A 27,104-nucleotide genomic window follows, 5' to 3' on the forward strand; every position below is an offset into this window, starting at 1 on the left:
GGTGAGAGACGTGCCCCAGCTATACGTTACTACAGGTGAGAGAGGTGCCCCAGCTATACGTTACTACAGGTGAGAGAGGTGCCCCAGGCCACACGTTACTACAGGTGAGAGAGGTGCCCCAGCTACACGTTACTACAGGTGAGAGAGGTGCCCCAGCTACACGTTACTACAGGTGAGAGAGAAGTGCCCCAGCTACATGTTACTATAGGTGAGAGAAGTGCCCCAGCTACACGTTACTACAGGTGAGAGAGGTGCCCCAGCTACATGTTACTACAGGTGAGAGAGGTGCCCCAGCTACACGTTACTATAGGTGAGAGAGGTGCCCCAGCTACACGTTACTACAGGTGAGAGAGGTGCCCCAGCTACACGTTACTACAGGTGAGAGCGGTGCCCCAGCTACACGTTACTACAGGTGAGAGAGGTGCCCCAGCTACACGTTACTACAGGTGAGAGAAGTGTTTGCCCCTGGGATGGTCATCTGACCTTTCTCCCGAGTGTCTGCGGTAAGTTCTATGTACAACAGACGTCCCGTATTAAAGGCTTTTGAAGACAACTTGCAAAACATTCTTCAACTCTAATGACTGAGGAATCTCCTCCACACACTCTTTGCTTTAGACCAGCTTCCCTGGTAACTTTCTCTTGTGTCTTACGTAGGTACTAAGCCCACGTAGTGATATCGGTATTTACGGAAGTGGCCGGAGTAAGCGGAGGAAAGTGAAAGAGCTGATGGAAGAGAAGGACTTGGATCTGGATTCTATGAGTGAGCTAGAAGAGCCCCTGGAGGAGCCGCGGGACACGGCCTCTGTGGTAATGGCGCCTGGATGCAGAATATTCACTATGAATGTGCTTTAGGGGCAGACTCAGCAATAAGTTATGAGATAAAGACTATTGTAAAAGTCTTCTCTGCTCCAGATGGTTTAACGTCTTAGGGGCCTGATACAGCACTCGGCCGATGTTTTTGCACTGCGCGTGCGCGATCTAGCCAGTGCGATCGGGTAAGGGTACACAGACTACACGCAGTGTGTACGCAGACCCTTCCGATATTGATTGACAGGAAGTGCCGTTTGTGGGTGGTGACGGGGAATGGTCGTGCAAATGTAGGAGTGTCTGAGCATGGGGACGACGTTATAGGGGCGTGCATAATTAAGGCAGTGCAGCGGCATACGCAGCCAGACGACTTGATGCACGCAGGAAGTGGCCAAAATCCTGCACGACATCAGGTCAACCTCTATTGTGCGGATGGTTCCGATGGTTCTCGATGTTTCCGCTGTCTTGCGGGCTACTCAGGCTTTGAGTAAAGGGAAGGGGGCGGCATTGTGTAGTGCTGGGCGTCTGCATCTTATGCTGCGGTTGCTGTGCGTATGCATTGATTAGCATATACACGCAATGGCCGAGTGCGTGAGTGCGTGTGCACACTTGTGTTCCTTCCTGAATCAGGCTCTTAGTATCTTGGTTAAAGACTTTAGGGTGTTAAAGGGATCGTCCACTTTTATTAACTTAAATGCAGTAGACCAGTGATTGGCACCTGATGCACTTCAGGGCTCCATTGGGCGGCCCCCTAACCTTCCAAAGGACCACACATGAATCTCAATCTTTGTAGTAACTTTAATGAATACATTTGATGAATGAAAGAAGCAGCTATCTGTAGTAACATACCAGCAGGCCTTTTAAACCAGTTTTAGAAGCTTCAACAAACAAAGCAAGAACGAGCTGGGGGCTGTAAGTGAAGGCTTGGAGGGCCACACATGGCCCCAGGGCCCACGTGTTGCCCATCACTGCAGTACACCATAAGGGTGGATACACACTAGGGCGATATTTGCAAGATTTGTCATTTCCAGGCAAATTGGGAACGAACCTGTCTTGCGATGTGTATGCACAATTGCGCGCCCCTGCGGGTCATACACGATATCTTTTGGTTGACGGTGCTGCGCGCCCGGTCAGACAATATCGTGTACAAGGTGGTACAGTTGATGAGGACAGAATGAGATATTGTTCCGTCTATCATTAAAATGTACAATGTATAGGACAATGGCGACTGGTCCAAGGCGAAGAGAATTCGTCCCGATTGCCCGTTCTGATGTGTACCCACCCTAAGGTTCTGTTTTGCATGTAAAGTCCCCTCTGTGTACTAATGCGTGCCTTGCATCTCCGGCCCCGATTCCCCATTATGTTGATCCAATCTATCAATCAAAAACGCAGATCCCCGGACATCGATGATCAGTGATCCGCCAGCGGATTGGGGGAAACACAACAGGTTAAAAATCCCCGACTAAAGGATTTCCAACATTTTGGATTTCCCCCACCCTGGCAGAACGGGGAATTAGGACAATACATCGCAGTTATATGAGCCCCGTTATATACATTCTCTAGGCCTGACATTACCAGCAGGTGGAGGCAGGGATGTAGTTACATCTTTGCACCAGAAACCTCCACCCCATGCCCAGAGAGGACCCCCCGGGATTTGTCAGCTCAGGAATCCCGTTGGATGCCCTCTGCTAGAGATCGTATCTAACTAATACTTTGATGGGCTTGGAGCTCTAGTTGCATAGTGGCCCCTTTTAGATGTAGATTTATTTAATGAAAAGAAAACAACCTGCAAAAGTAGATTATCGCTTGAAGGAAATGCGCTATTAACATGTACACCGTGTGACTATAGGAAACGCCCTCTGTAATCCGAAGTGTTTAATTCCTTTTGCATTAACTTCTTTAGCGTTTGTCTCAGAGCATCCAATGAGTAATTGTATCACCTGTTATGTTGTCTTCACAGAACATCAGTAGATTTACTGTCACGATTGGTGGCAGTTTATATAGTCACTTCCGTCAGTGTCTTCTGTTTAGAACACTGTGGGTTCCTGGTCCAGGTTCTAAGCTGTCCGTGTGATTTATATAGCGGCTTTCTCTGTAGTTTTATACTCTATTTACAATAAATATGAAGTTTTGTTTTGGATATCTGGTTAAACAAACACAAGCTGTTCTTTCCTATCTATTTATATGGTCAGGCGTGTCATGACGTGTTACTGCAGTGAAGTATTGCTCTGTGCCAGGTGGGAGGATGGGTGTAGCAGTGCTCTGCGCCTGTAGGGAGGATGGGTGTAGCATTGCTCTGTGCCTGTAGGGAGGATGGGTGTAGCATTGCTCTGTGCCTGTAGGGAGGATGGGTGTAGCAGTGCTCTGTGCCTGTAGGGAGGATGGGTGTAGCAGTGCTCTGTGCCTGTAGGGAGGATGGGTGTAGCATTGCTCTGTGCCTGTAGGGAGGATGGGTGTAGCATTGCTCTGTGCCTGTAGGGAGGATGGGTGTAGCATTGCTCTGTGCCTGTAGGGGAGGATGGGTGTAGCATTGCTCTGTGCCTGTAGGGAGGATGGGTGTAGCATTGCTCTGTGCCTGTAGGGAGGATGGCTGTAGCATTGCTCTGTGCCTGTAGAGAGGACGGGTGTAGCATTGCTCTGTGCCTGTAAGGAGGATGGGTGTAGCATTGCTCTGTGCCTGTAGGGAGGATGGGTGTAACATTGCTTTGTGCCTGTAGGGAGGATGGCTGTAGCATTGCTCTGCGCCTGTAGGGAGGATGGCTGTAGCATTGCTCTGTGCCTGTAGGGAGGATGGCTGTAGCATTGCTCTGCGCCTGTAGGGAGGATGGCTGTAGCATTGCTCTGCGCCTGTAGGGAGGATGGCTGTAGCATTGCTCTGCGCCTGTAGGGAGGATGGCTGTAGCATTGCTCTGCGCCTGTAGGGAGGATGGCTGTAGCATTGCTCTGCGCCTGTAGGGAGGATGGCTGTAGCATTGCTCTGCGCCTGTAGGGAGGAAGGCTGTAGCATTGCTCTGCGCCTGTAGGGAGGACGGCTGTAGCATTGCTCTGCGCCTGTAGGGAGGAAGGCTGTAGCATTGCTCTGCGCCTGTAGGGAGGACGGGTGTAGCATTGCTCTGCGCCTGTAGGGAGGATGGGTGTAGCATTGCTCTGCGCCTGTAGGGAGGATGGGTGTAGCATTGCTCTGCGCCTGTAGGGAGGATGGGTGAAGCATTGCTCTGCGTCTGTAGGGAGGATGGGTGTAGCATTGCTCTGTGCCTGTAGGGAGGATGGGTGTAGCATTGCTCTGTGCCTGTAGGGGGGATGGGTGTAGCATTGCTCTGTGCCTGTAGGGGGGGGTGGGTGTAGCATTGCTCTGTGCCTGTAGGGGGGGATGGGTGTAGCATTGCTCTGCGCCTGTAGGGAGGATGGGTGTAGCATTGCTCTGTGCCTGTAGGGAGGATGGCTGTAGCATTGCTCTGTGCCTGTAGGGAGAATGGGTGTAGTTATGGCCGTATAGATAACCGGTCTGGTTTGATAGACAACGTGAGTGTAGCTCTGTGGTAACCTCTCTCCTCTCCTCTGGTCAGGTTGCCGTATTTAAGGATCTGGAGCACAAAGAGGTGGACTCCATGCGATCATTGCGAGCCGCTAACCTGGCCAAGATGACAATGGTGGACCGTATCGAGGAGGTGCGGTTTTGCATCTGCCGCAAAGCCGCCAGCGGCTTCATGTTACAATGCGAACTGTGCAAGGACTGGTTCCACAGCACCTGCGTCCCCCTTCCCAAAACCAGCTCGCAGAAAAAAGGCAGCAGCTGGCAGTCCAAGGACGTGAAGTTCCTGTGCACGCAGTGCATGCGTTCCCGCAGGCCCAGACTGGAGACCATCCTCTCGCTGCTCGTGTCGCTGCAGAAGCTACCGGTGCGGCTGCCGGAGGGGGAAGCGCTGCAGTGTCTGACGGAACGCGCCATGAGCTGGCAGGACCGAGCGCGGCAAGCACTGGCCACGGAGGAACTGTCTTGCGCGCTGGCCAAGCTTTCTGTGCTGAGCCAGCGTATGGTGGAGCAGGCGGCGAGGGAGAAGACAGAGAAAATCATCAGCGCGGAGCTGCAGAAAGCCGCAGCTAACCCGGACCTGCAGGTGAGCACTGCGAGTGTTGTGTACCTGGATCGTGTCTGGGTTCTAGATCACAAGGCCAAAAAACGATTAGACTTATTAAAGAGAACAACACAATAGCAGGAAGTATAAGACGGAGGGAGGAGGTACAACTTTATAACGGTCTACGGCACTTGGGCTTGTTCCTGGGGGCCACACTTGGTGAGATAACAAATAGGAGACTTTTATTGGCGCAGCTCAATAATTGGGGATATACGGGGGGGGACTTTCCCAGAAATATAGCCATGAATCAATTTAATTAATTATTATTATGGAAAAGTATAAAATACAGTTGATCCTCATTCTATCCCGCTTAGTATCGGTACAGGTGTATTTATTCCTGCCCGTGTCTCGGCATTACAGGGTCACCTGCCCACCTTCCAGCAGGGTTCCTTCAGTCGCGGTATGTCCAGTGTAGCGTCTTCTCCGCAGCCCCCTCTGGACTACGATGATGAGGAGACGGACTCCGACGAGGACATCCGGGAGACCTACGGTTATGATGTGAAGGTAGCACAAGGCTTTAAGTGGTCTGGAAGATAAAACTGTACTAATGCAATGTAGCCGACTTAGCCGACATGTAACATCTCGCTGTGAGTGGCCGCAGAATAGCGCCGACTTCTGTGAACCGTTTATTGTGATGAATATGTCTAGTGACTGCTGACGTTTTGGGGGTTATTTTATAGTGCGTGCTGTTTGCAATGGATTTGTGTTACCAATGTATTTATCAGATTGTCTGCTCTATTCAGCACGAATGGGCGGGGGGGGGAGATTACTGCATTTGACGGGGGGGGGGGCAGAGATTACTGCATTTGACTGGGGTGGGGTGGCAGAGATTACTGCATTTGACTGGGGGGGGGAGATTACTGCATCTGAGAGGGGGCAGAGATTGCTGCATTTGAGTGGGGGTGGGGTGGCAGAGATTACTGCATTTGACTGGGGGGGGGGCAGAGATTACTGCATTTGACTGGGGGGGGGCAGAGATTACTGCATTTGACTGGGGTGGGGTGGCAGAGATTACTGCATTTGACTGGGGGGGGGGGGAGATTACTGCATTTGAGAGGGGGCAGAGATTGCTGCATTTGAGTGGGGGTGGGGGGGGGCAGAGATTGCTGTGTGGGGGTGGGGTGGCAGAGATTACTGCATTTGACTGGGGGGGGGGGCAGAGATTACTGCATTTGACTGGGGGGGGCAGAGATTACTGCATTTGACTGGGGTGGGGTGGCAGAGATTACTGCATTTGACTGGGGGGGGGGGGAGATTACTGCATTTGAGAGGGGGCAGAGATTGCTGCATTTGAGTGGGGGTGGGGGGGGGCAGAGATTGCTGTGTGGGGGTGGGGTGGCAGAGATTACTGCATTTGACGGGGGGGGGGGCAGAGATTACTGCATTTGACTGGGGTGGGGTGGCAGAGATTACTGCATTTGACTGGGGGGGGGGAGATTACTGCATCTGAGAGGGGGCAGAGATTGCTGCATTTGAGTGGGGGTGGGGGGGGCAGAGATTGCTGTGTGGGGGTGGGGTGGCAGAGATTACTGCATTTGACTGGGGGGGGGGCAGAGATTACTGCATTTGACTGGGGGGGGGCAGAGATTACTGCATTTGACTGGGGTGGGGTGGCAGAGATTACTGCATTTGACTGGGGGGGGGGGAGATTACTGCATTTGAGAGGGGGCAGAGATTGCTGCATTTGAGTGGGGGTGGGGGGGGGGCAGAGATTGCTGTGTGGGGGTGGGGTGGCAGAGATTACTGCATTTGACTGGGGGGGGGGGCAGAGATTACTGCATTTGACTGGGGGGGGCAGAGATTACTGCATTTGACTGGGGTGGGGTGGCAGAGATTACTGCATTTGACTGGGGGGGGGGGGGAGATTACTGCATTTGAGAGGGGGCAGAGATTGCTGCATTTGAGTGGGGGTGGGGGGGGGCAGAGATTGCTGTGTGGGGGGTGGGGTGGCAGAGATTACTGCATTTGACTGGGGGGGGGGGGGGAGATTACTGCATTTGAGAGGGGGCAGAGATTGCTGCATTTGAGTGGGGGTGGGGGGGGGCAGAGATTGCTGTGTGGGGGTGGGGGTGGCAGAGATTACTGCATTTGACTGGGGGGGGGCAGAGATTACTGCATTTGACTGGGGTGGGGTGGCAGAGATTACTGCATTTGACTGGGGGGGGGGGGGGCAGAGATTACTGCATTTGACTGGGGGGCAGAGGTTGCTGCATTTCTGCCGCCCCCCCCACACAAATGCAGAAATCTCTGCCCCCCAACCCCCACTCAAGTGCAGCAATCTCTGCCCCCCAACCCCCACTCAAATACAGCAATCTCTGCCCCCCCAACCCCCACTCAAATGCAGGAATCTCTGCCCTCCCCCCCAACCCCTACTCAAATGCAGGAATCTCAGTGTTTCTCAAACTGTGTCCACAGGACCCCACACAGGTCATGTTTTCCAGGTCACCCAGCAGGGGCACAGGTGTAGTTATTACTCACTGATACATTTTAAAAGATCCACAGGTAGAGCTAATTATTTCACTTGTAATTCAGCGAGGCGACCTGGAAAACATGCACTGTTTGGTGTCCTGAGGACCAAGTTTGAGAACCTGTGGTGTATCTGAATGATAGCCCGATGCTATTGGCTGGCTGGAAAGCTGTACACAGCTGATCATGTTCGAAAGGTTTGAGACTGACCTCATCACTATATCGCCTTTCCCGAACTAAGGAGGCTACGTTCCAGTTATCCCCGTGCTGCGTGCACGGCGTATGGTCTGATAATGGCACGGCCTATTAGTAAGATGTGCAGCAATTCTCTCATTCTGTTTCCCAGGACACTGGCAGCATCAAGTCCTGCAGCAGCCTGGAGCCCAACCTGTTCTGCGATGAGGAGATCCCCATTAAGTCGGAGGAAGTTGTGAGTCACATGTGGGCCGCGCCCTCCTTCTGCACGGAACATGCGTATTCCTCCGCCTCTAAGAGCTGTGTGCAAGGTGAGCAGATCCCAACCCTCTAGTACTCTGCATTTACCCGGCTGATTTATATCTGGCTCTAGTTCTCCCATCAACAGAATAAACCTCGGCGCTATTGGGCAGTAACATTGAGCTTTCATTTCTCAAAGCTACAGGAACCCCACGGAAGCAGCCACGGAAAACCCCCTTAGTGCCTCGAAACCTGGAGCCCCCCGTCCTAGAGTTGTCTCCTGGAGCCAAGTGTCACCTGGAAGAACTTATGATGCTGGGGGACCTGCTGGAGGTGTCGCTGGATGAGACGCAACATATTTGGCGCATTTTGCAGGCCACGCACCCGCCGTCTGAGGAGAGGTTCCTGCATGTCATGGAGGTATGATGTTCTGCATCTGCAAATGACTAGGGGGGGGGGGGGGGGGGTAGGCTTGGAGTATATACGTTCTTGTGTCTCTTACTGAAGCCTTCACCTACGTCACTCATCTCCTTCCTGTCACAGGACGATAGCCTGGATGAGAAGCCCCTGAAACTGAAGAGCAGGGATTCCTCCGAGAAGAAGCGCAAGCGGAAATTGGAGCGGGCAGAGCATCTCTTCGAGGGTAAGCAGAGGTCCAAGGAGCTGAAGAAGCTGGACAAGAACAAAAAGAAGAAGCTGAAGCTGGGACACGACAAGGCCAAGGAACTGAGCAAGCTGGCCAAGCGGCTGGCCAAGGAGGAGGAGCGCAAGCGGAAGAAGGAGAAGGCCGCCGCCGTCAAAGCAGAGATGAGCAAAGAGATGACCGAGAAGAAAAGGGAGAAGAAGATACTGGACATTCCCTCAAAGTATGACTGGTCTGGGGCGGAAGACTCAGACGATGAGAACGCCATTTGTGCTGCGCAGAACTGCCAGCGCCCATGCAAGGACAAGGTGAGGGAGGTGCGCAGGTGCCGGTTCCGCACATGCTGTCCCTTTTCTTATATATGTTGCCTATTGTGTTTTTGGATATTTTTTATTTTACTTTTTTTTTTTGCCATTTACTAACCAAAAGGTTACGCCACAAAACTACTGAGAAATCCCGCTGCCTTCTGGTGGGAAATAAGCTGATCTATTAATAAGATGATCCAGTAGGAAAATTCTATTTTACCTGCACAGGAGTTAGGGATGAAATGACGTCTCGTACTACATTTAGACAGGCAGCCAGCTGGGAATAATGATACTCTCCCCCCATTGTGCTCTAAGAAGACGCGATGAACTAGAGCAGGTGGCAGCTGGGCAGCTTCATTCATAAAGGGAAAGGGTCAAATTAAAAAGAGAAGTTGGGTGAACACTTTGGGGAAGGAGACGCTGCCAGTAGAAACCTTTTGTCTATTAAAATTGTTGTACCAAGAACCAAACCGAGGATCATCACTTGCAAATGGCGGAAGGAAGGTTTCACACTCAGCATAGGCGCAGGGTTCTTTACTGTAAGGGCAGTGATGCTGCAGAACTCCTTATTGGACAAGGGGGTGAAGGCACATTGGCTAGCACAACGTATAAATTGGTTGGTGGCCTCTCTCGCAAGAATTTGTGTCCGTAGCTGTTATTCATAGTTATAAGGGGGATTCATTCAAGGTATTTTTTTAGATTCTATTTTAAATGTCAGGGACCCCCCACACCCCACCCCCACGTGAGACTGAAATTACAACAATTACATTTAATCTGGATCAACACAATTGGAATTTATGAAAGGTTGAACTTGATGAATCTGTGTCTAATGCTGCGTACACCCGGGACGGCTTGCTCCACCATCGATATCGTTGAACAATATTTTGTACTGTATTTTAAAATTGAACGATTTAGTTGAACGATGAACGATTTCTGACAGAATATAAATGATGAAGAATTCATAGATATCGAGCAAGTTGGCCAGTCTGGACGGATTGACCTCCGATATCGTTATCGGTCACGCGCATCGTTGGTCGTTCGGTGCAAAAAAAAAAAAGTGAACGATCAAACGTTATCGTTATCGTTCATATCGTTGACAAAAGTTGTCCCGTGAGTACGCACCTTAAGGAACTACCTTAGTGGCTCTGCAAGTGCCTAGTGCAGGGGTCTTCAACCTTTGGCCCTCCAGCTGCTGTGGAACTACAGATCCCAGGATTCCCTGCCACAGTTTTAGCATGCTGTTATATCAAAACGGTGGCAGGGCATGCTGGGACGTGTAGTTCCACAGTAGCTGGAGGGCCAAAGGTTGAAGACCCCTGGCCTAGTTGCTCTACGAGTGCCAAGTTATTCTCCGAATCCCTAGTGGCTCTGCGGGTATCTTAGTGGCTCTCCTAGTACTGCTAGTGCCCGTGGTTTCTCCCAATACCTGGACATTCTGCGAGTACCTTAGTGGCTCCGCAGGTATCTTAGTGGCTCTCCCAGTACCTAGTCGTTCTGCAATTCCCAGTCGCACTGCGAGTACCTAGTCATTCTTCGAGTTCCCAGTGGCTCTCCCAGTACCTAGACATTCTGCGAGTACCTTAGTGGCTCCGCAGGTATCTTAGTGGCTCTCCCAGTACCTAGTTGTTCTGCAATTCCCAGTGGCTCTGCGAGTACCTAGTCATTCTACGAGTGCCCAGTGGCTCTCCCAGTACCTAGACATTCTGCGAGTACCTTAGTGGCTCCGCAGGTATCTTAGTGGCTCTCCTAGTACGAGTGCCCAGTGGCTCTCCCAATACCTGGACATTCTGCGAGTACCTTAGTGGCTCCGCAGGTATCTTAGTGGCTCTCCCAGTACCTAGTTGTTCTGCAAGTGCCTAGTAGCTCTGCGAGTACCTAGTCATTCTACGAGTGCCCAGTGGCTCTCCCAGTACATAGACATTCTGCGAGTACCTTAGTGGCTCCGCAGGTATCTTAGTGGCTCTCCCAGTACCTAGTTGTTCTGCAAGTGCCTAGTGGCTCTGCGAGTACCTAGTCATTTTCCGAGTGCCCAGTGGATCTATAAGTAACTTTCAACTTTGCTTTAGTGAGTCTTTATGTGCCGCATTCTTCAGTCAGTCACCGATGATCTCTAACAAGCGGCTTCTGTTCCTGGGTCTCGTGGGAAGAAAATCTGCATTTCATTCCGACTTTACAGGATTTCCACCCTGCAGATAATCCTCTTTTCAGTGGAAAGAATAGACCGGCTTCCAGTTCACAGCTACGTACCATGCTGCCTGCTGCACAGGATTGTAGCGTAGCGGTTTAATGGTAGTCCTAGCTCTGACAGTCACCAGCAGGGGGAGTACGCTGAGAGTTGTAGTCCCGCAGTACATTGAGAGCTGCTGTCTGCGGCTGCCAACTTCTTCTCTAGCTTACACCATTATGTTTACAAACCCCCAAACAGAGGATGGGATGCTCATGGTCTCATCTGTCCTCTAGAGACTTATCAGGAGCAAAAGTTTACAACTTTTAGCGTTAGTACATCTTGTATGAGCGTCACCTAATTGAGGTTAATATCTGAGATTCTATGTGGCAGTAGCTGTATGGAAACATTGTGCAAAACGTGTGTTTTGTTTTATGTTGGTCACTATTCCATGCCCTAAATCTCATCCCTGGTCCAACATTCTGCTAGAGACGCCCGATCTGGCCTCCGATGCTGGGAGACTGCATTTCACATCTCAGTGGAGGAAATAAAACATTATAAAAAATTGATCAACTGATTGCAGTTAATTTGCATTTCACGAACATTCCTCAGTTTATTGCCATGATTTACGTCTGTTAAAGGGGTGTTTATATTCTGGACAACCCTCTTTTTTAGCATCCCCCCCCACTGCTTATAGTTATCTCTCCTATTACATATTGGGGATGATTCCATTCAGCGCGATGTTGAATAGTCCCAGGAAGGAGTTTCTGGAGCAATTCAATTGTCCACGCTGTTAAGCCTGACTAGAACCACTTAAGTCGGAAAAAAGCCGGTTACTGCGCCTTAAGCTGGGTGTTTAGTCGCGCTGACCGGCATTCTCTGACTAAAGTGCTGACCGCGGTGCTTTTAGCGCAGAGCTGAACTGGAAAACAGCATCGCGGACGTCACTTAAGTCTGATTTCTGCTGGTCCGTCAGGAAGGTGCGAGCAGAAATCCTGTAGTCAAACTTAACAGCGAGGTCATATGGATAGCTCCGGTAATTCCTTCCCGGAGCTATTCGGTATCGAGTTGCATTGAATCGCCCCCACTGTCTATTTCCCTATTGTCTTCTGTACCTGTACCCTACACAACATTAATTTCATTAGGAACATCACCAAGGTATGAGGCACCGGCTCTTGAATCAGGGGCGTATCTATAATGGGTGCAGGGTGTGTGGGGAACACGGGCCCCTGGGTCCAGGAGGGCCCCGCACCGCACGCCCTGCACCCATAATATTACTTACCTCTACGAAGTCCCACGTCGGCGCGGAGTTCCGGCGCTGTAAAACTACTGGAAAATGGCCGCGGCAGCCATTTCTACTTCAGGGTCCATAGGGGGTCCACAGGGTTGACCTTGGGGGTATAGCTGGATCTGGATTCACGGGCACCACGCAGTTAAAGCTTTGCTGCTCCCAGGATGCACTTGGGTCCGTCCTCCTCTATACCCCGGCCACAGGCACCTCAGTTTTAGTTGGTGCCCGGCCGGAGTCGGGTCACCCTGCGCAGTGGGGCTGCATAACCAGCCCCATAGCTTTAATTATTTATTTATTTATTTAAAAAAAAAAAAAAAAAAGAAGATAGATTTATTATTTTATTTTTTACTCTTCAGAGCGGCAGCAAGGGACTGTCCATCTGGACGTCCACGCTGCCGCTCCACCAGCCCCGCTGGCGCTGCGACGCCGGTACTGATCCGGGGATCGCAGCGAGACCCCGGAGTCAGTACTAGCGTGGCTCCGGGACCTCCCAAGGACTGCTGCCGGACTGAAGGGGCCAGGTAAGCCGCGTGCAGCGCTTCGCGCTGTGCGCGGGGATTATGCAGTCTTGTAGCCACCGGTCTCTGGGGACAGACCGGCGGCGCTAGTAGCGGCGGCAGGCTCCCCCCTCTGTGGAATACCCCGCGTGTCTGCTTACCTCCAGGGTGTAAGACCGGCGGGGAACCGGCTTCCCTGGGGGTTTCATACTAGCAGGGGAGGCAGCCTTCCCTGCTTCAGCGCTCCTCCCCTCAGCCCAGCGCGCCTTCTCTCAAGCATGCTGGCGTCGCTGGGCTGTGCTCTCTTGGCCACTCCTCCTCTGTGCTCTCCGGCGGCCATCTTCAGGCAGCATCGCAGAGCTCCCAGGCAGGCTTACAGTGGACCAGTCCCCCTGCGTACCTCTCCCCTGATCAGGACGTTCGCAGCGCTATAGCCCTCCCAGACACTGAATCTGGGAGGTTGATTGTAGCGGAAGGTGCAGTGAGTAATACTTCTCTGCATGGTATGTGACTATTTCTAGTGCTGCTGTCTGTGCTTATTTCTACTTACTGTCAGCTTTTTACCTATCCCTTTCCTTCTCCTACGGCCCGCAGGTGCGTGGGGGAGGGGTGTTCTTTCTGTGTAACTTCACTTATATAAATCTACGTATTTGTGAGGTCCGTCACATACTGCGGTGTGCTCCTCAGTACCATATTGTGGGCTGTTTGGGTTGCATACTTGGGAGTGCGTGGGTGTTATACGCCTTACCTCGTTTCGGTGATACGCTTTTATTGCGAAAAGTTTGTGTCATGTCTGATGAGGAGAATGTGCTCCTGTGCTGTTTTCCTGCCGACGCTGTTCGGCAGGGGTTGACGGGGCAGATTTGTCTCAAGACGGTCTGTGCAGGCGGTGCCAGCTTGTACCTGGTCCCTCTAAACCCCCGGTGGCGCAGGATCCTCCGTGGGCGATGTTTACGCAAGTCCTGGCGTCGATCGCGGACCGGCTTGCGGTCCCGACTGCGGCCCCTTCTAGGGCGTTGCCCCAGCCTACCATCCCCCGTTCCCCGGGTGTGACGCGTCTGGTGCAGTCTCCTCCCGGGTCTCAGACTGTGGGTCCTTATTCGGGTTTGCCTGTATACGTGCAATCCCCTACGGTGCCGCAGCAGTCGATGGTACCTTTTCAGGGGTATCCTCAGGCGGCACCCTCTCCTTGGGTGGACGTTCTCTCCAGCTCCGTTCAGAGCCTGGCGGCTTCGTCATCGGCCTTTCAATCTATGTTGCACAGTGATTTGCCCCCACGGGCGTCCAAGCGACCCGTTCCGGCTTCACTGGCGACTCAGTTCACGGACATGGACGTGTCTTCGGATGACTTGGAGATCCATGAAGACTCTGACTCGGATGCCGGGGCCCAGGAGGTGGAGGCTAAGTCCTCCATCAATGTGCCGGCGTTGGTTAGGGCGGTGCGGGCCATCCTTCATATTGAGGAGGATGTGCCGGCTCCCAGGTCGAAGTACCCTAACTTTAAAAAGGCCAAGGTGACTTTGACGGTTTTTCCCCTGTCTGACCAGTTAACAGATCATATGGCAGGGGCCTGGCAGTTGCCCAGCAAGAGGTTCCAACCGCAGAAGCGGTTGGCTTCGAACTATCCGTTTCCGGATGCTCATTGCAGGAAGCGGGAAACTCCGCCTGCGGTGGATTCCCACGTTACCCGCTTGATATAAAAAGCGCTACTCTGCCTTTGCCGTCGATCTCCTCCCTGAAAGATCCCACGGACAGGAAAGTGGAGACTTGTTTAAAGTCGATCTACTCTCTCTCGGGGGCAGTGGCCCGTCCGTCCATGGCCATCTCTTGGGTGGCTAAGGCCATCGAGAGCTGGGCCAATGCTTTGGAGGATACCTTTCCGGAGGATTCTCCGGAGATCCAGAGAGCGTTGATAGGCCAAATGAGGGATGCGGCTTCCTACATTGGAGAAGCATCGTTAGATGCAAGCCTGCTGACCTCTCGGGTGTCGGCTGCAGCGGTGTCGGCACGTCGGTCCTTGTGGCTGAGATCTTGGAGAGCTGACGCTGATTCCAAGAAGGGACTGGAGGCCTTACCTTTTAATGGGGAGTTGCTTTTTGGTCCAGACTTGGACAAAATTGTAGACACTCTGGCTAAGTCTAAGTCATCCTTTCTCCCTTCGGCTTCCGCACCTACCAAGGTACGAAGCTCTGCCTTTCGGGTTCAGGGCAAGGCCAAAGGTCAGTCCTTCCCGAGGCAGTCGACGTCCAAGGCCGCTTCTAAGCCCAAGAAGCAGGCCTGGAGTGCCAGGCGTCCTTCTTCCAAACAGGAAGATAAACCTTCTGTCTGATGGGACGGGCCTCCCTCTGGGGGACCCCAGAGTGGGAGGCCGACTTCTTCTATTTGCCCAGTGCTGGCACAAAACCACCACGGATGCCTGGGTTCGAGAAGTGGTCTCCCAGGGGTACGCCCTGTCTTTTCGGCACAGACCGCCCCACCAGTTTTTCTGCACGAGTCCTTCTCAGGATACGACCAAGTCTTTACAGATTCAGGAAGCTATAGAGTCCTTGCTGACAGCAGGGGTCATTGTTCCCGTTCCTCAATTACAACGAGGGACGGGGTACTATTCTTCTCTGTTTCTGGTGCGGAAACCCAATGGTTCTCATCGCCCTATCCTCAACTTGAAGTCTCTGAACAAATTCCTCAGAGTTCCCAAGTTCAGGATGGAAACGTTACGTTCCATCATTCTGGCGATGGAACCGGGGGATTACATGGTGTCCCTGGATATCCAGGACGCCTACCTCCATGTTCCGATAGCACCTTCGCACCAGCGGTATCTGAGGTTCGCTATCCTTCAACACCATTACCAGTTCAGGGCGCTACCCTTTGGTCTCTCCACGGCACTGAGGGTGTTCACGAAGATTTAGGCTGTCATGGCCGCACATCTTCGGAACCAGAATGTACGGCTACTACCGTATCTGAACGACCTCCTGTTGCTGGCGAGTTCCCCAGAGGTACTGCTTCAACATCTCCACTTGACGGTCGCTTGCCTGCAAGCGCACGGGTGGCTGATGAATTGGAAAAAGTCCTCCCTGATTCCATCTCAGCGGATGGTTCATTTGGGAGCCCTGCTGGATTCTCGTCAGCAAAGGATCTTCCTGACCCCGGAGAAGGTCTCCTCCCTGCAGCTGAGGATACACAGTTGCCTGAGCAGTTGCCGCTTGTCGGTCCATTCGGCTATGAGGGTTTTGGGCTCCATGGTGTCAACATTCGACATGGTGGAATTTGCCCAGTTCCATTCACGGCCCCTGCAGGGGCTGATTCTATCGGAATGGAACGGGTTACCTCACCGGATCCGCTCTCAGTTGCTGGTGTTGTCCCCGGAGGTTCGGCAGTCTTTGGCTTGGTGGCTTCAGACAGCTCATCTGGTCGAGGGGCGCCCCTTTTGGATCCCGGACTGGGTCCTGCTCACGACGGATGCCAGTCTTCGGGGTTGGGGGGCAGTGACCGGCTCGTTGTCGCTTCAGGGTCGTTGGTCTGCGGAAGAAGCTCTACTTCCCATCAACATTCTGGAACTGCGGGCAGTTTATCGGGCCCTGCAGTCGTCCGGTCCCGCTCTTCATGGAAGGGCGGTTCAGGTGCAGTCCGACAACGCCACCACGGTGGCGTATATCAACCACCAAGGAGGAACTCGCAGTCGGGCAGCGATGTCGGAGGTGTCTCGCATCCTTGCTTGGGCGGAGTGTCACATTCCAGCGATCTCGGCAGTCTTCATTCCCGGAGTCCTCAATTGGGAGGCGGTCTTCCTCAGCCGTCACGACGTGCATCTCGGGGAATGGTCGCTTCACCCAGAGGTGTTTCAGCTACTCGTGGACAGGTGGGGGCTGCCGGAGCTGGACTTGATGGCCTCCCGTCACAATCACAAGTTGCCCGTTTACGGGTCAAGGACAAGAGACGCAGGCGCCAGTCTGGTAGACGTGCTGTCGGTGAAATGGACGTTTCACCTGGCGTATTTGTTTCCTCCGATATCCTTACTTCCTCGGGTTCTGCGGAAATTCAAGCAGGACGGCGGCACGCTCGTGCTGGTTGCTCCGGCGTGGCCCAGACGTCCTTGGTACTCCGATCTGAGGTGTCTCTCCATCGACGCTCCGTACCTTCTTCCTCAGCGTCGGGACCTGTTGTCTCAAGGGCCCTGCCTTTACCCGGATCTGGGTCAGCTGTCTTTGACAGCGTGGCTCTTGAGACAGCCGTCTTGAGGTCTAGGGGTTTCTCCAGTTCGGTCAGTGGTACCATGCTTAGGGCACGCAAGCCTACCTCCGCACGGATTTACCACAGGGTGTGGCGCACTTACTTTCAGTGGTGTGAATCCAGAAACTATGATCTTCAGGTGTTCCGGGTTTCCAGAATCTTGGAGTTCCTTCAATCAGGTTTGGACCTCGGCTTACGACTGGCCTCTCTGAAGGTTCATGTGTCTGCTTTGTCCGTGTGGTTTCAGCGACGGATTGCTACACTACCGGATGTTCACACCTTTTCCAGGGTGTTCTCAGGATCCAGCCTCCCTTCGTGCCTCCTGTGGCTCCTTGGGACTTGGCGGTGGTGCTACGGGTCTTGCAGGGTTCTCCTTTTGAGCCTCTTGAGGTGGTGGGCCTCAAGTGGCTGACGTTCAAGACCGTTTTTCTCCTAGCAATTGCTTCTGCCAGGAGGGTGTCAGAGTTGGTGGTGCTTTCCTGTCGCCCCCCTTTTCTGATTTTTCATCAGGACAGAGCGGTGCTCCGCACTCGTCCTGAGTTTTTGCCCAAAGTGGTCTCAAAGTTCCACATTAATCAGGAACTTGTTGTGCCAGCTTTTCAGTCACCTGATCTTTCAGCTGGTGAGGCTTCCTTAGATGTAGTCCGGGCACTTAGAATCTATGTGGATCGGACTGCTTCGGTTAGGAAGTCGGATTCTTTGTTTGTCCTCTTCGGTTTTCACAAGAGGGGTTGGCCTGCCAACAAGCAAACGTTAGCCCGTTGGCTTCGTTCCGTTATTTGTGAGGCTTATGCACAGGAGGGTTTACCTGTGCCAGCCTCTGTTAAGACTCATTCCACTCGTTCTGTGGGTCCCTCTTGGGCTGCTAGACGTGGCGCCTCCGCTGTTCAGCTGTGTAAGGCGGCCACTTGGTCTTCAATTCAAACGTTTTTGAGGTTCTATGCGTTTGACACCTTCGCCTCTCAGGATGCATCCTTTGGGCGCCGGGTACTCCTTTCAGCACAGGAGCGTCCCCGCCCTTAGTTGAACTGCTTTGGGACATCCCCAAGGTCAACCCTGTGGACCCCCTATGCACCCTGAAGTAGAAAACAAGAGATATGGTAAGAACTTACCTTTGTTATCTCTGTTTCTACGAAGTCCATAGGGTCCACAGGGCGCCCGCCCTGACGCACCTGGCTTCAAATGGGCTGTGTGGCTGGTCACCGGTTTTCCGTCTCCCATTTCTGTGAGTATGGTTTCTTGTGTGTTCCAGTCTTCCTTCTCTCTGTTTAGTCTCCTCCTCCGGCCTTAGCTGCTTACCAACTGAGGTGCCTGTGGCCGGGGGCGGGGTATAGAGGAGGACGGACCCAAGTGCATCCTGGGAGCAGCAAAGCTTTAACTGCGTGGTGCCCGTGGATCCAGATCCAGCTATACCCCCAAGGTCAACCCTATGGACTTCGTAGAAACAGAGATAACAAAGGTAAGTTCTTACCATATCTCTTGTTTTTCCCGTCGTTTGCGCATGCGCAGTACAGGGAAAATTGCCGCCGCGGCCATTTTCCCGGTGACCTGTGCATACACTATATACTCTGGGCGCACTCTAGTGCCCAGAGTCTATAACTCCGGCGCTGGCCGCGCACAGCTCAGTGCGCTGCCGGGCGGAGAGGAGGAGGCCCGTGTCGGAGACTGCACACGGGCCCCCTCCTCTCTAGAAACGCCCCTGTCTTGAATATTGTCTCATTTCACAAAAAAGCTGCCCCTTCTGTGTGTCACCGGTTCCTCGCGAATTAATCGTTTGCTTTGCAGCCCGTTGCCGTTGAATGCTGGTTTATCTCACATAATTGTGTCTGTGCATTTCCACTGTTTGCCATTTTTATTCAATGATTTTAAACCGAATATTTGCAATACGGGTCTTAATCCCCGTCTAGTGCTCCTGTATTTTCCCCTCTGTCTGTCTTCTCTGTGCGTTACGGCATCAGCCTGACGTGTTTGCTGTTCTCTTTTTTTCCAGTCTGTCCTTTTCTATAGCGTTCCTGTGCTCCCTTTCTAACACGTCCTTTTGTAACCCCGCAGGTTGACTGGGTGCAGTGCGACGGCGGCTGCGACGAGTGGTTTCACCAGGTCTGTGTTGGCGTCTCCTCGGAAATGGCGGAGAATGAGGATTACATCTGCACGAACTGTACCCGAAAGAAAGTCCAAGGACCTTGTCCACCCAATTTGACGTTCACGCCCGGCTTCCCCATGGCCACCATTGAGGTGAAGCAGGAGGTCAGCTAGCATAATGGATTCTCACTGTACGGACTAGCTGTTCCTTTTACTTCTCTTCCTCTAAATTACCACCCTCGGCCCAGTTCCCTGGAGCAGAGCCACCTGTGTTCGGTAGCCCCTCAACACTGTGCAGTTTTTCTTTCCAGCATGGGAGGTCTCGAGAATAGGCAGCGCCCCCAGAAGGCCTGGATTGGATTCGAACGCTGTTAGCGAAATGGGCTGAGAATAAAAACGTCCGTTCTATTGACGGCTCTACGAGACTCGTGGTCTCCCATCCCCCCACCCCCCCACAAAACTTCCAGAGCTGGGAGATGTCGTTTTTACAATGGAAGCCCCTATCCCAGAATGCTGCAGGACACATCGCACGGGTCTCTCGTCCAGGAGGAGTGCTCATCCGCTCGCTCAGGTTTTAGTTGGAGTTGTAATATTGTGTGTTGCTGATGTTTAGAGTACACCCATCGTGTGGATGCCCCTCTCTGCGTGTTTCCTACGGCAAGTATCAGGAGCCCCGATGACCTCCATGGTCACGTGTGTGTGTTTGTGCGGCAGAAATATGATCGATCTACATCACAAAGGCGGATTGAGCCCCACGTAAATGGCGAATAAAGACTCTGCTCGGCATTTATACGGTTCGGACACTTGGTGCCAGGAGTGCAGTGTGCCCAGCGGCGGTGGGTGATGCAGTGTTTGAGGGTTACAATTAGTCTTTGGTTTGAGGAAATCCTGGGGGGAAGGACTTCAATTTCCACCACTTCTTCTTCTCCCTGTGACTACTGACTGTTGTATAAATAGTTTTCTCTCCAACCCCCCCCCCCCATTCTCCAGACTGGTTGTTTGTTGACCAGGGATCATTAAGCTTTTAACAAAAAAAAAAAAAAAGTTACTGTAATTTTGTTTATTTTGTACCTATTTATCTATTTTAGGCTAAAAATCCCCCCCAGAAGTTGTGGTTAGGGAAGGTGACTGGGGCGTTGCGGAAAGGTAGACCTGTCTTCTTTGTCTTGGGAAGGGTCAAGGGTCGATATGGATTACGTCCTCTTCCGATAGACCTCATAAAGAAAATGTTTTTAATATTTTTGTTATTGGGGAGAGAAGACGGTAGTAGAGCTATTTGGAAAATAAAAATACATTTATTAGAACCTATTTATGTTATTAGAGAGGTCTTCTTCTTTTGCAAAGCACTTGTTGGGAATGATCTCATTGGAAATCCCCCCTGCAGTTCAATACTCGGCGAATTCCCTTTTCCAACCAGGCCGTCGTCCTGATGCGAGAGGAGTGGCTCCAGGCTGTAAGTTCCGCTTCACTATCCGGGCCTGGTTATAGTTGGCGGATGCTGCTGTGATGTCTCTGCAGACCTGTGGGGTCCATCCTCCATAGTGAAGGCATTAAGTTACCCACACACACACAAGTCTTGATGCCTGAGCCTGTGGAGACAAAGCCGCTGTCCAGCGTGGCCAAGCTGGATGATATTCAGGGCCTCATTCAAAGGCGGTCGTAGGATGCAAGCGGTCGCTCAGAAACAGGGCGGCCGCTTGCATCCTTAACGGTTGCCTCCATGTCGGTCGTTAGGCTGTGGGTTAAAACCCACAGCTCTAACGACCGCTAAGGGAGATGGTCGCGATAGTCAAGACCATCGCTACCATTGGGGCTTACGACGAGACCCTAGGGTAGGGTCTCGTCAACCTTAAGCCCCAGGGAGCTTCCTGCTGTGTTTCAGCAGGAAGCTCCCCACTGACATCACTGATGATGTCAGTGCGGCCGCCCACAAAACGGTAGGCGTTCGTAAAGGAACGCCTCCGTTTTGTAAACCACCCCCTCCCCCGCCTACCAAACGGGGGCAGCTGTCGATCAACATCGACAGCCGCCCCTTTGGTAACGAACTCCGGAGCAACAGAGTTTATCTGTCGCTCCGGGGCTTGCGCGCGCGCAGTGCGGCCGCTGCGTGTGCGCAGGCCAAACCATCGAGTCGGTTACAAGCGCATCGGCGCTCGCGACCGACTCTGAATGAGGTCCTCAGTCCATAGGGCCGAGTTCCATGATCACTTTCGATATGACTGGCTTTTTCTTATTAGTGCTGTTGGTCCTTGCTGACAGACTACAGCAATAGGCCCCATCCTGATCCCATGGATTTTTATTGGGCATCGCGCTTGCCGTAAAGTTTATATTATATTAAAGAGGTGAAGGCAAATTTCAGAAGTATACTTGCAAACTAGTTTTGGCATTTTATCAAAACTGAGGAAATACAGAAGGTGTTTTTTTCCACCTTTTTAGATAAATTTGAAGGTGTTAGTTGTATTATCCCTCCCTGCAACGTTTACTGAATGCATTGGTTTTTACTTTTCTAGCCTAAGTGCATTTCAGCCTTACATATGTATCATCAGGCAGATATGAGCCTTGTTCTGGGATACGTCACATCCCTACCGATCTCTCTGGGTCAGTTATGTCGAGTGAGAGCTCTGTGTCCCAGGGCAACACAAGTAAGCAGCTCTGCTTGATGATGATATGGCAAAGCTGAGAAGCACTGAAAGAATCTGGGGGGGGTAAATGTGTTTAGTAAAGAATGTTACGGGACGACATGCACAAAGCAATAAGTCTTCTCACGGTGATAAACCTGTTGCAGTGATCAATGGGAATTTTTTTTTATTGCGTACAAGAGGCTTCTTGCCTGTAAGCAGTTACATAAAGCTCTGTGTTTAGCCTCTAATTAAATCTCCACCGACCATAACACTGTATTAAATATCTAATATTGTCACCATGCAAGGAAACGCCACATGCGGAAAGTCGGGAGATTGCGACTGCCAGTTGCGTTGTATTTTCTCCTGACCACTCCCTTGATGATGTCACACATCTATAACCACACCTCCAAGTTATTGTGAGAGGTTTGTCATACCTCAGGTCAGATTGCTCGGGGAGGGCTCTGAGAGGTATAAAATTTCAGTAGCGTTCTAAATGCTGTAGTGGGAAAGTTTTTTTTTATTTTATTTTTTTAATTTTTTTTCCTCCGTTAATGTTTAAATCAGATGAAAACGAAGGCAATTAAAATATAAAGTTTACATCCCTTAACGGGTGACTTTAAAGCCCAGTGGACAGGCATAAGGGGCTGTTGGGGGTCTCCTTTTTTTTTTTTTTTTTAGCTCTATTCCAGACCAGTTTGGCCTTAGATGAAGTCAGTGGCACTAATTGCTCCCCTTCGGATCTTGTCTCATTGCCTGAACAACGAAAGGCTGGATTCTACATTTCGGTCAGGGGTGTGGGCACTCATTTTTAGGGCCCACGCTTGGTGCTGTCAGGGCCGTTTTCCAATATTGCAACCTATTTGAGGTGAACCTACCCCCAGATAGAACCTAGATCCAGATGTAAATCTGGTTTATGCATATCTGGCCACGTGCTGGGATATTTCCGAGATCTTTTATAGAATTATCCATTTTTGCAAGAGGTTTGTCACACTGCGGAAATGAAACGGAAGTCGAGGCCTTATTACAATAGGCCCCTTCCCTGACCAGCACGCCATGGCAGGGCGGAAGGCCAGGAGGGCAGTGCCATAGACTGGCAGACATACCAGGCATTGTTGTGAAAATAGCAGCTTATGTCCTCTCGAATCACGTCAAGCCATTTAATAATTCAAGTGTCCTGTACCGATGCCAAACTGCAGGGAAATCATTTCCTCGGTTAGCGCTAACCAGTGATTTACATCGTTAGACGTCAAACATTTTAATGTTTAATTATAACTGTCTAAACTTGTTCAAAACAACTAGATTAGTATATAGCAGGGCAGCAGAAATCCGCAGGGAGCGAAGACCTGTGATACATAGTGACAGTGAGGCAGGTACATGAAATGCCTGACCTCAATAGGCCGTGGAATGAGAATGTTTCTCGGGGCAATAAATTGCTCAGCTTTTCCTCTCGGATGGATTATTACTGCTGTATTTTGGTCAAAATATGTAAAAGCTAACCCAGACTGCAAGGGGGGTAAATTTACTAAGATGGGAATTCTATTTAAGAAGTGATGTTGCCCCTAGCAAACTAACAGATTCTACTTCTCATTTATCTAGCACCTTCTATAAGATAATACCTGGAATCTGGTTGCTATGGGCAACATCACTTCTTAATAGAACTCCCAACTTTGTAAATTTGCCCCTAAGTATCATAGCAGTAATGTGTTTTCTTGTTGGCCCACTGTTCAGTTTAGGCTTGGGCACCAGCATCAGTAACCAGGTATCACGATTAAATTGATTTTGTCACCTACACACAGTTGTCAGTCTGTGGCTAGAACACATCCCCCATCCGTTTGTTCAGGCCTCTGTGATGTCACTAGTTCCTAGTTTGTTTGATTTCTCATGAATATTGGCTTGGCCTGCAATATGGCTGCTCCCACCGGGCGCAGGGGACGGATACGCTGTAATAATGACTTCACTGGTGGCTACAAGTCCAGTATAATCTTGTACTAGTATCTGGGAAACTGGGTACTTTGTGTGTACAGCCCTTGCAGGCTGACTGTCATTCTAAAGCGCTGTGGTGTGGCAAATCTCATCACCGCAACCTTGGGCTGCCCACTGCGTTGGTCCTGAAAGACTGGTCTACTTTCCCAGGAGTGCATCATCGCCCCTGGAAATGAGTCTCCTGGACATTCTGGCAGAGTAAGCACGTGTGCTTTAAGTGTGCTTTGGGAAAAGAGATGACTGTCACTTGTATGAATTCAGCATACAGTCCATACTTGGCTGTCACACTAGACCTTAGGCAATGATCCATGCTGTCAGGTTAACAATAGTTATTCAAGATAAGATCAGGCCTTACAATTACACTTTTGCTCTTTGTTTTAGGGAATGCACAGCAGATGGTTCAGCACGCATTCTGTGCGGTATACAATCGGGAAGCCGGCTTCCCGGCTGTCATATCCCGGCGAGGGATGAAATGCCGGGCGTCTAGATGTAGATGCCTGACATTTCCCCGACGCCGGGAGACAGGCGCCCGGCATCCCGATCGTAGGGTTGCCGGGCACCACGAGCGGACAGGCGCAGGGGGGAAGGGTTAGGTTCAGGGCACCCAGGGGGGACTTAGGGTTAGGCACCCCCTTGGGAGGGTTAGGCTAGGGGGAGGGAGGGTTGGGGTTAGTAACCCCCCTGGGGGACTTAGGTGTAGGCAGCAGGGAAGGGGGGGGGGTTAGGGTTAGGCACTTACAGGGGGGATTAGGGATCTTAGGTTAGATAGTACTTACCTATCCACGATCGGGATTTCCAGCGCTGTCGGGCTTCCGCTGCTGGGAACTCTGCTGTTGTCGGCCAGGCACTGCGGAATCGAACCGATTCCGAGGTTGGGTCACTTGGTCATGGGCGAAGCTATAGTTGGTGCAGGGGGTGACATTGCTATAGGGTCAAGAGGCTTAGGGGGCCTGGACCTAGTTCATATAGTTGTTTACCAAGTTCCCGAAATTGCCTGCTACGAAACTGGGTCCAGCCCTGAGAAGAAGGGGGATTCGCCAGTGGCGATCTCTCCCTCTCGGTAAAGCTCCACACCGATATGATCCATCTCCCGCACTCCTGTGTCACACTCAGACACAGCTGAGTTGATCCTTAAACCCAGCACTGTTGGAGAGTAGGCTTCTCCTTGTTTACAGCCTTTGTGAAGCTTGGGGATGGGCATTGAGCGCCGAGATTAGGACTTGTCCCGGAAAGGGACAGTAGTCTGCTGGTTGTTCCCTGCCACCCCCCTGTGTGGCAAAATGTGAACTGAAGGCACTGTGTGGCATAATGTGTACTGGCAGCACTACAATGTGGCATACTGTGAACTGGGTGGGAACACAATGTAGCATAATATGAACTGGTGGCACTTTGTGGTATAATGTGAACTATAGCACTGTTATGGGGAAATTAACTAGGACACTTACTGTATGGTGCATAAAATGATTTAGGGCATTATTATGGGGGTATAACAAACTGTGGAGAGAGTTGAACCCTCTAGAACACAGGTTCTCAAAAACGGTCCTCAGGACCCCACACGGTGCATGTTTTACAGGTCTTCTCACAGAATCACAAGTGAAATAATTAGCTCCACCTGTGTGGATCTTTTAAAATGTGTCGGTGGGTAATGAATACACCTGTGCACCTGCTGGGTGACATGGAAAACGTGACCCGTGTGGGGTCCTGAGGACCGAGTTTGAGAACCACTGCTCTAAAAGCATTGGGGAGTGGCCCTTTCAAAATGTTGCTATGGGGGCCCACAAAGGTCTGACTAGGCCCCTACACATAGTACAGGAAGAGTCTCTATGAAGTATGACATAAGTGACATGCAGAGTGTATTTCCCCTTTAAAATACAGCAGTTTCCTGTACATTGACACCCAGTGACTGGCACACAGGGCGAGCTTCTCTGTCAAAGATTCACCTTTATGAGTTAGTATAATGAGAGGAAATTATCAGACTCCTCCAGCAGACACAGACTCTTGACAGCCAGGACAGTCTGACAAAGGCAGCGGGGAAATGTCATACCGAGCTCTGGAACTGAATTCTGGGTCGATCTGCATATGAGCGGTAAGAACAGCAGCTCTCCTGCTATATGTGAAATGAAGCCTTTGCAATTGGGAAAATTGGATTTTTGTACTTACCAGATATAGCCTTTCCTCTGATTCCATGGGGGACACTGGAAACATTGGGGTATAAATGGGGATGGGAGGAGTCTAGGCACCAAAAGGTTAAAAGTCTGACTGGACAGGCTCCTCTCCCTCTATACCCCCACCCCTGACTAGCCAGTTTTGATTAACCAAGGATGGAGGAAGGATGGGGGAAGAGAGAGAGAAACAGAAGCACACATCACCTGAACAGCTGATCAGGGAAGAAAACCTCCAGAACAGATGAGAGCTTCAGGGAGGACATCCAGTGTCCACCATGTAATCAGAGAATAGGATTTATCTAGTAAGTATAACAATCTCATTTTCTCTTTCATCCATGAAGGACACTGAAGACATTCCAAAGCGGTCTCTAAGGGAGGGAACGTTCCGGTGCTGTACTTAACACTGTTCGCCCAAAACTCGCATCCCCAGAGGTGACTGTGTCAAAGTGATAGAACTTCACAAAGATATGTGCTAAGGACCAGGTAGCCGCCCGGCAGATCTGCTCCACTGAACTGCCCAGGAGGTTCCCATCGACCTGGTTGAGTAAGCTCTTGCTGAGTCTGGAACAGGCTGACCTAGTCAAAATGACTGCTGTGATCCAATAGGCAATTGTCTGCTTGGACACCGGCCAACCTCATCTAGTGGCATCATAGAGCACAAACAAGGCGTCCATGCAGCGCACATCCCTAGTCCTATCAACATAGGTTCGAAGTGCCTGGACTGCCTCTCAGTTGTCTGTCTTGGATGCAGACAACCAAGATCGCTGGAAGGGACCTTTCAGCCCACTTCATGATCTGGTCCCTTTCTCACATAGCTTGTGGGCTTCCTGTGCCACCCTGGTGGTTTATGTAAGCAAAGACCATCACATTGTCTGAAAGCACCTTGACTCAACGGCCCGGCAAAAAAAGGTTGAGCCTGATTCAGAGCCAAGTATACTGTCCAAAGTTCCAGAATGTTTATGGATAACCAAGCTTACTGTGCAGACCAACGGCCATGAAAGTTAGCTTGTAGGGTCACAGCTCCTCATTCCTGCAGACTGGCTTCTGTGGTGAAGGGACCCAATGTGGAGGTGGGACCTGTTCTAGCTGGCCAGGAGTTTTCTCTCGAAGATCCATGAGTGAAATTGAGCAATTTCCACCAAGCAAATGTCAACACCATCTTGCATAGGATCAAAGATAAACAGAGACCACCTGCTGTTGGAGAAGTGATCTGATTAGGGATTGTAAGGATTAAATCTTCTCCAGAGGAAGAAATACCTGTTGTGTTTGTGTATCCATCAAT

The 27,104-nt window shown here is 51.3% G+C and overlaps 1 protein-coding gene across 2 annotated transcripts in view; it reads left to right on the forward strand.

The window, feature by feature from the left end:
* The window catches only part of KDM5A (lysine demethylase 5A), a 60,956-nt gene extending 40,595 nt beyond the window's left edge, over positions 1–20,361 (forward strand). The window contains exons 22-28 of one of the 2 annotated variants that reach the window (XM_088454881.1): positions 655–807; positions 4,374–4,925; positions 5,304–5,447; positions 7,756–7,915; positions 8,044–8,264; positions 8,388–8,795; positions 19,024–20,361. In XM_088454881.1, the coding sequence (XP_088311007.1) occupies positions 655–807; positions 4,374–4,925; positions 5,304–5,447; positions 7,756–7,915; positions 8,044–8,264; positions 8,388–8,795; positions 19,024–19,227 (1,842 nt within the window). In that variant the 3' untranslated portion in view covers positions 19,228–20,361. The remainder of the gene's footprint in view (positions 1–654; positions 808–4,373; positions 4,926–5,303; positions 5,448–7,755; positions 7,916–8,043; positions 8,265–8,387; positions 8,796–19,023) is intronic. The other variant, XM_088454882.1, reaches the window with a different exon arrangement.
* The last annotated feature ends 6,743 nt before the right edge of the window (positions 20,362–27,104 follow it).

The sequence above is a fragment of the Taudactylus pleione genome, unplaced genomic scaffold (assembly GCF_031769625.1).
Source record: "Taudactylus pleione unplaced genomic scaffold, aTauple2 ptg000634l, whole genome shotgun sequence".
Classification (NCBI taxonomy): Eukaryota; Metazoa; Chordata; class Amphibia; order Anura; family Myobatrachidae; genus Taudactylus; species Taudactylus pleione.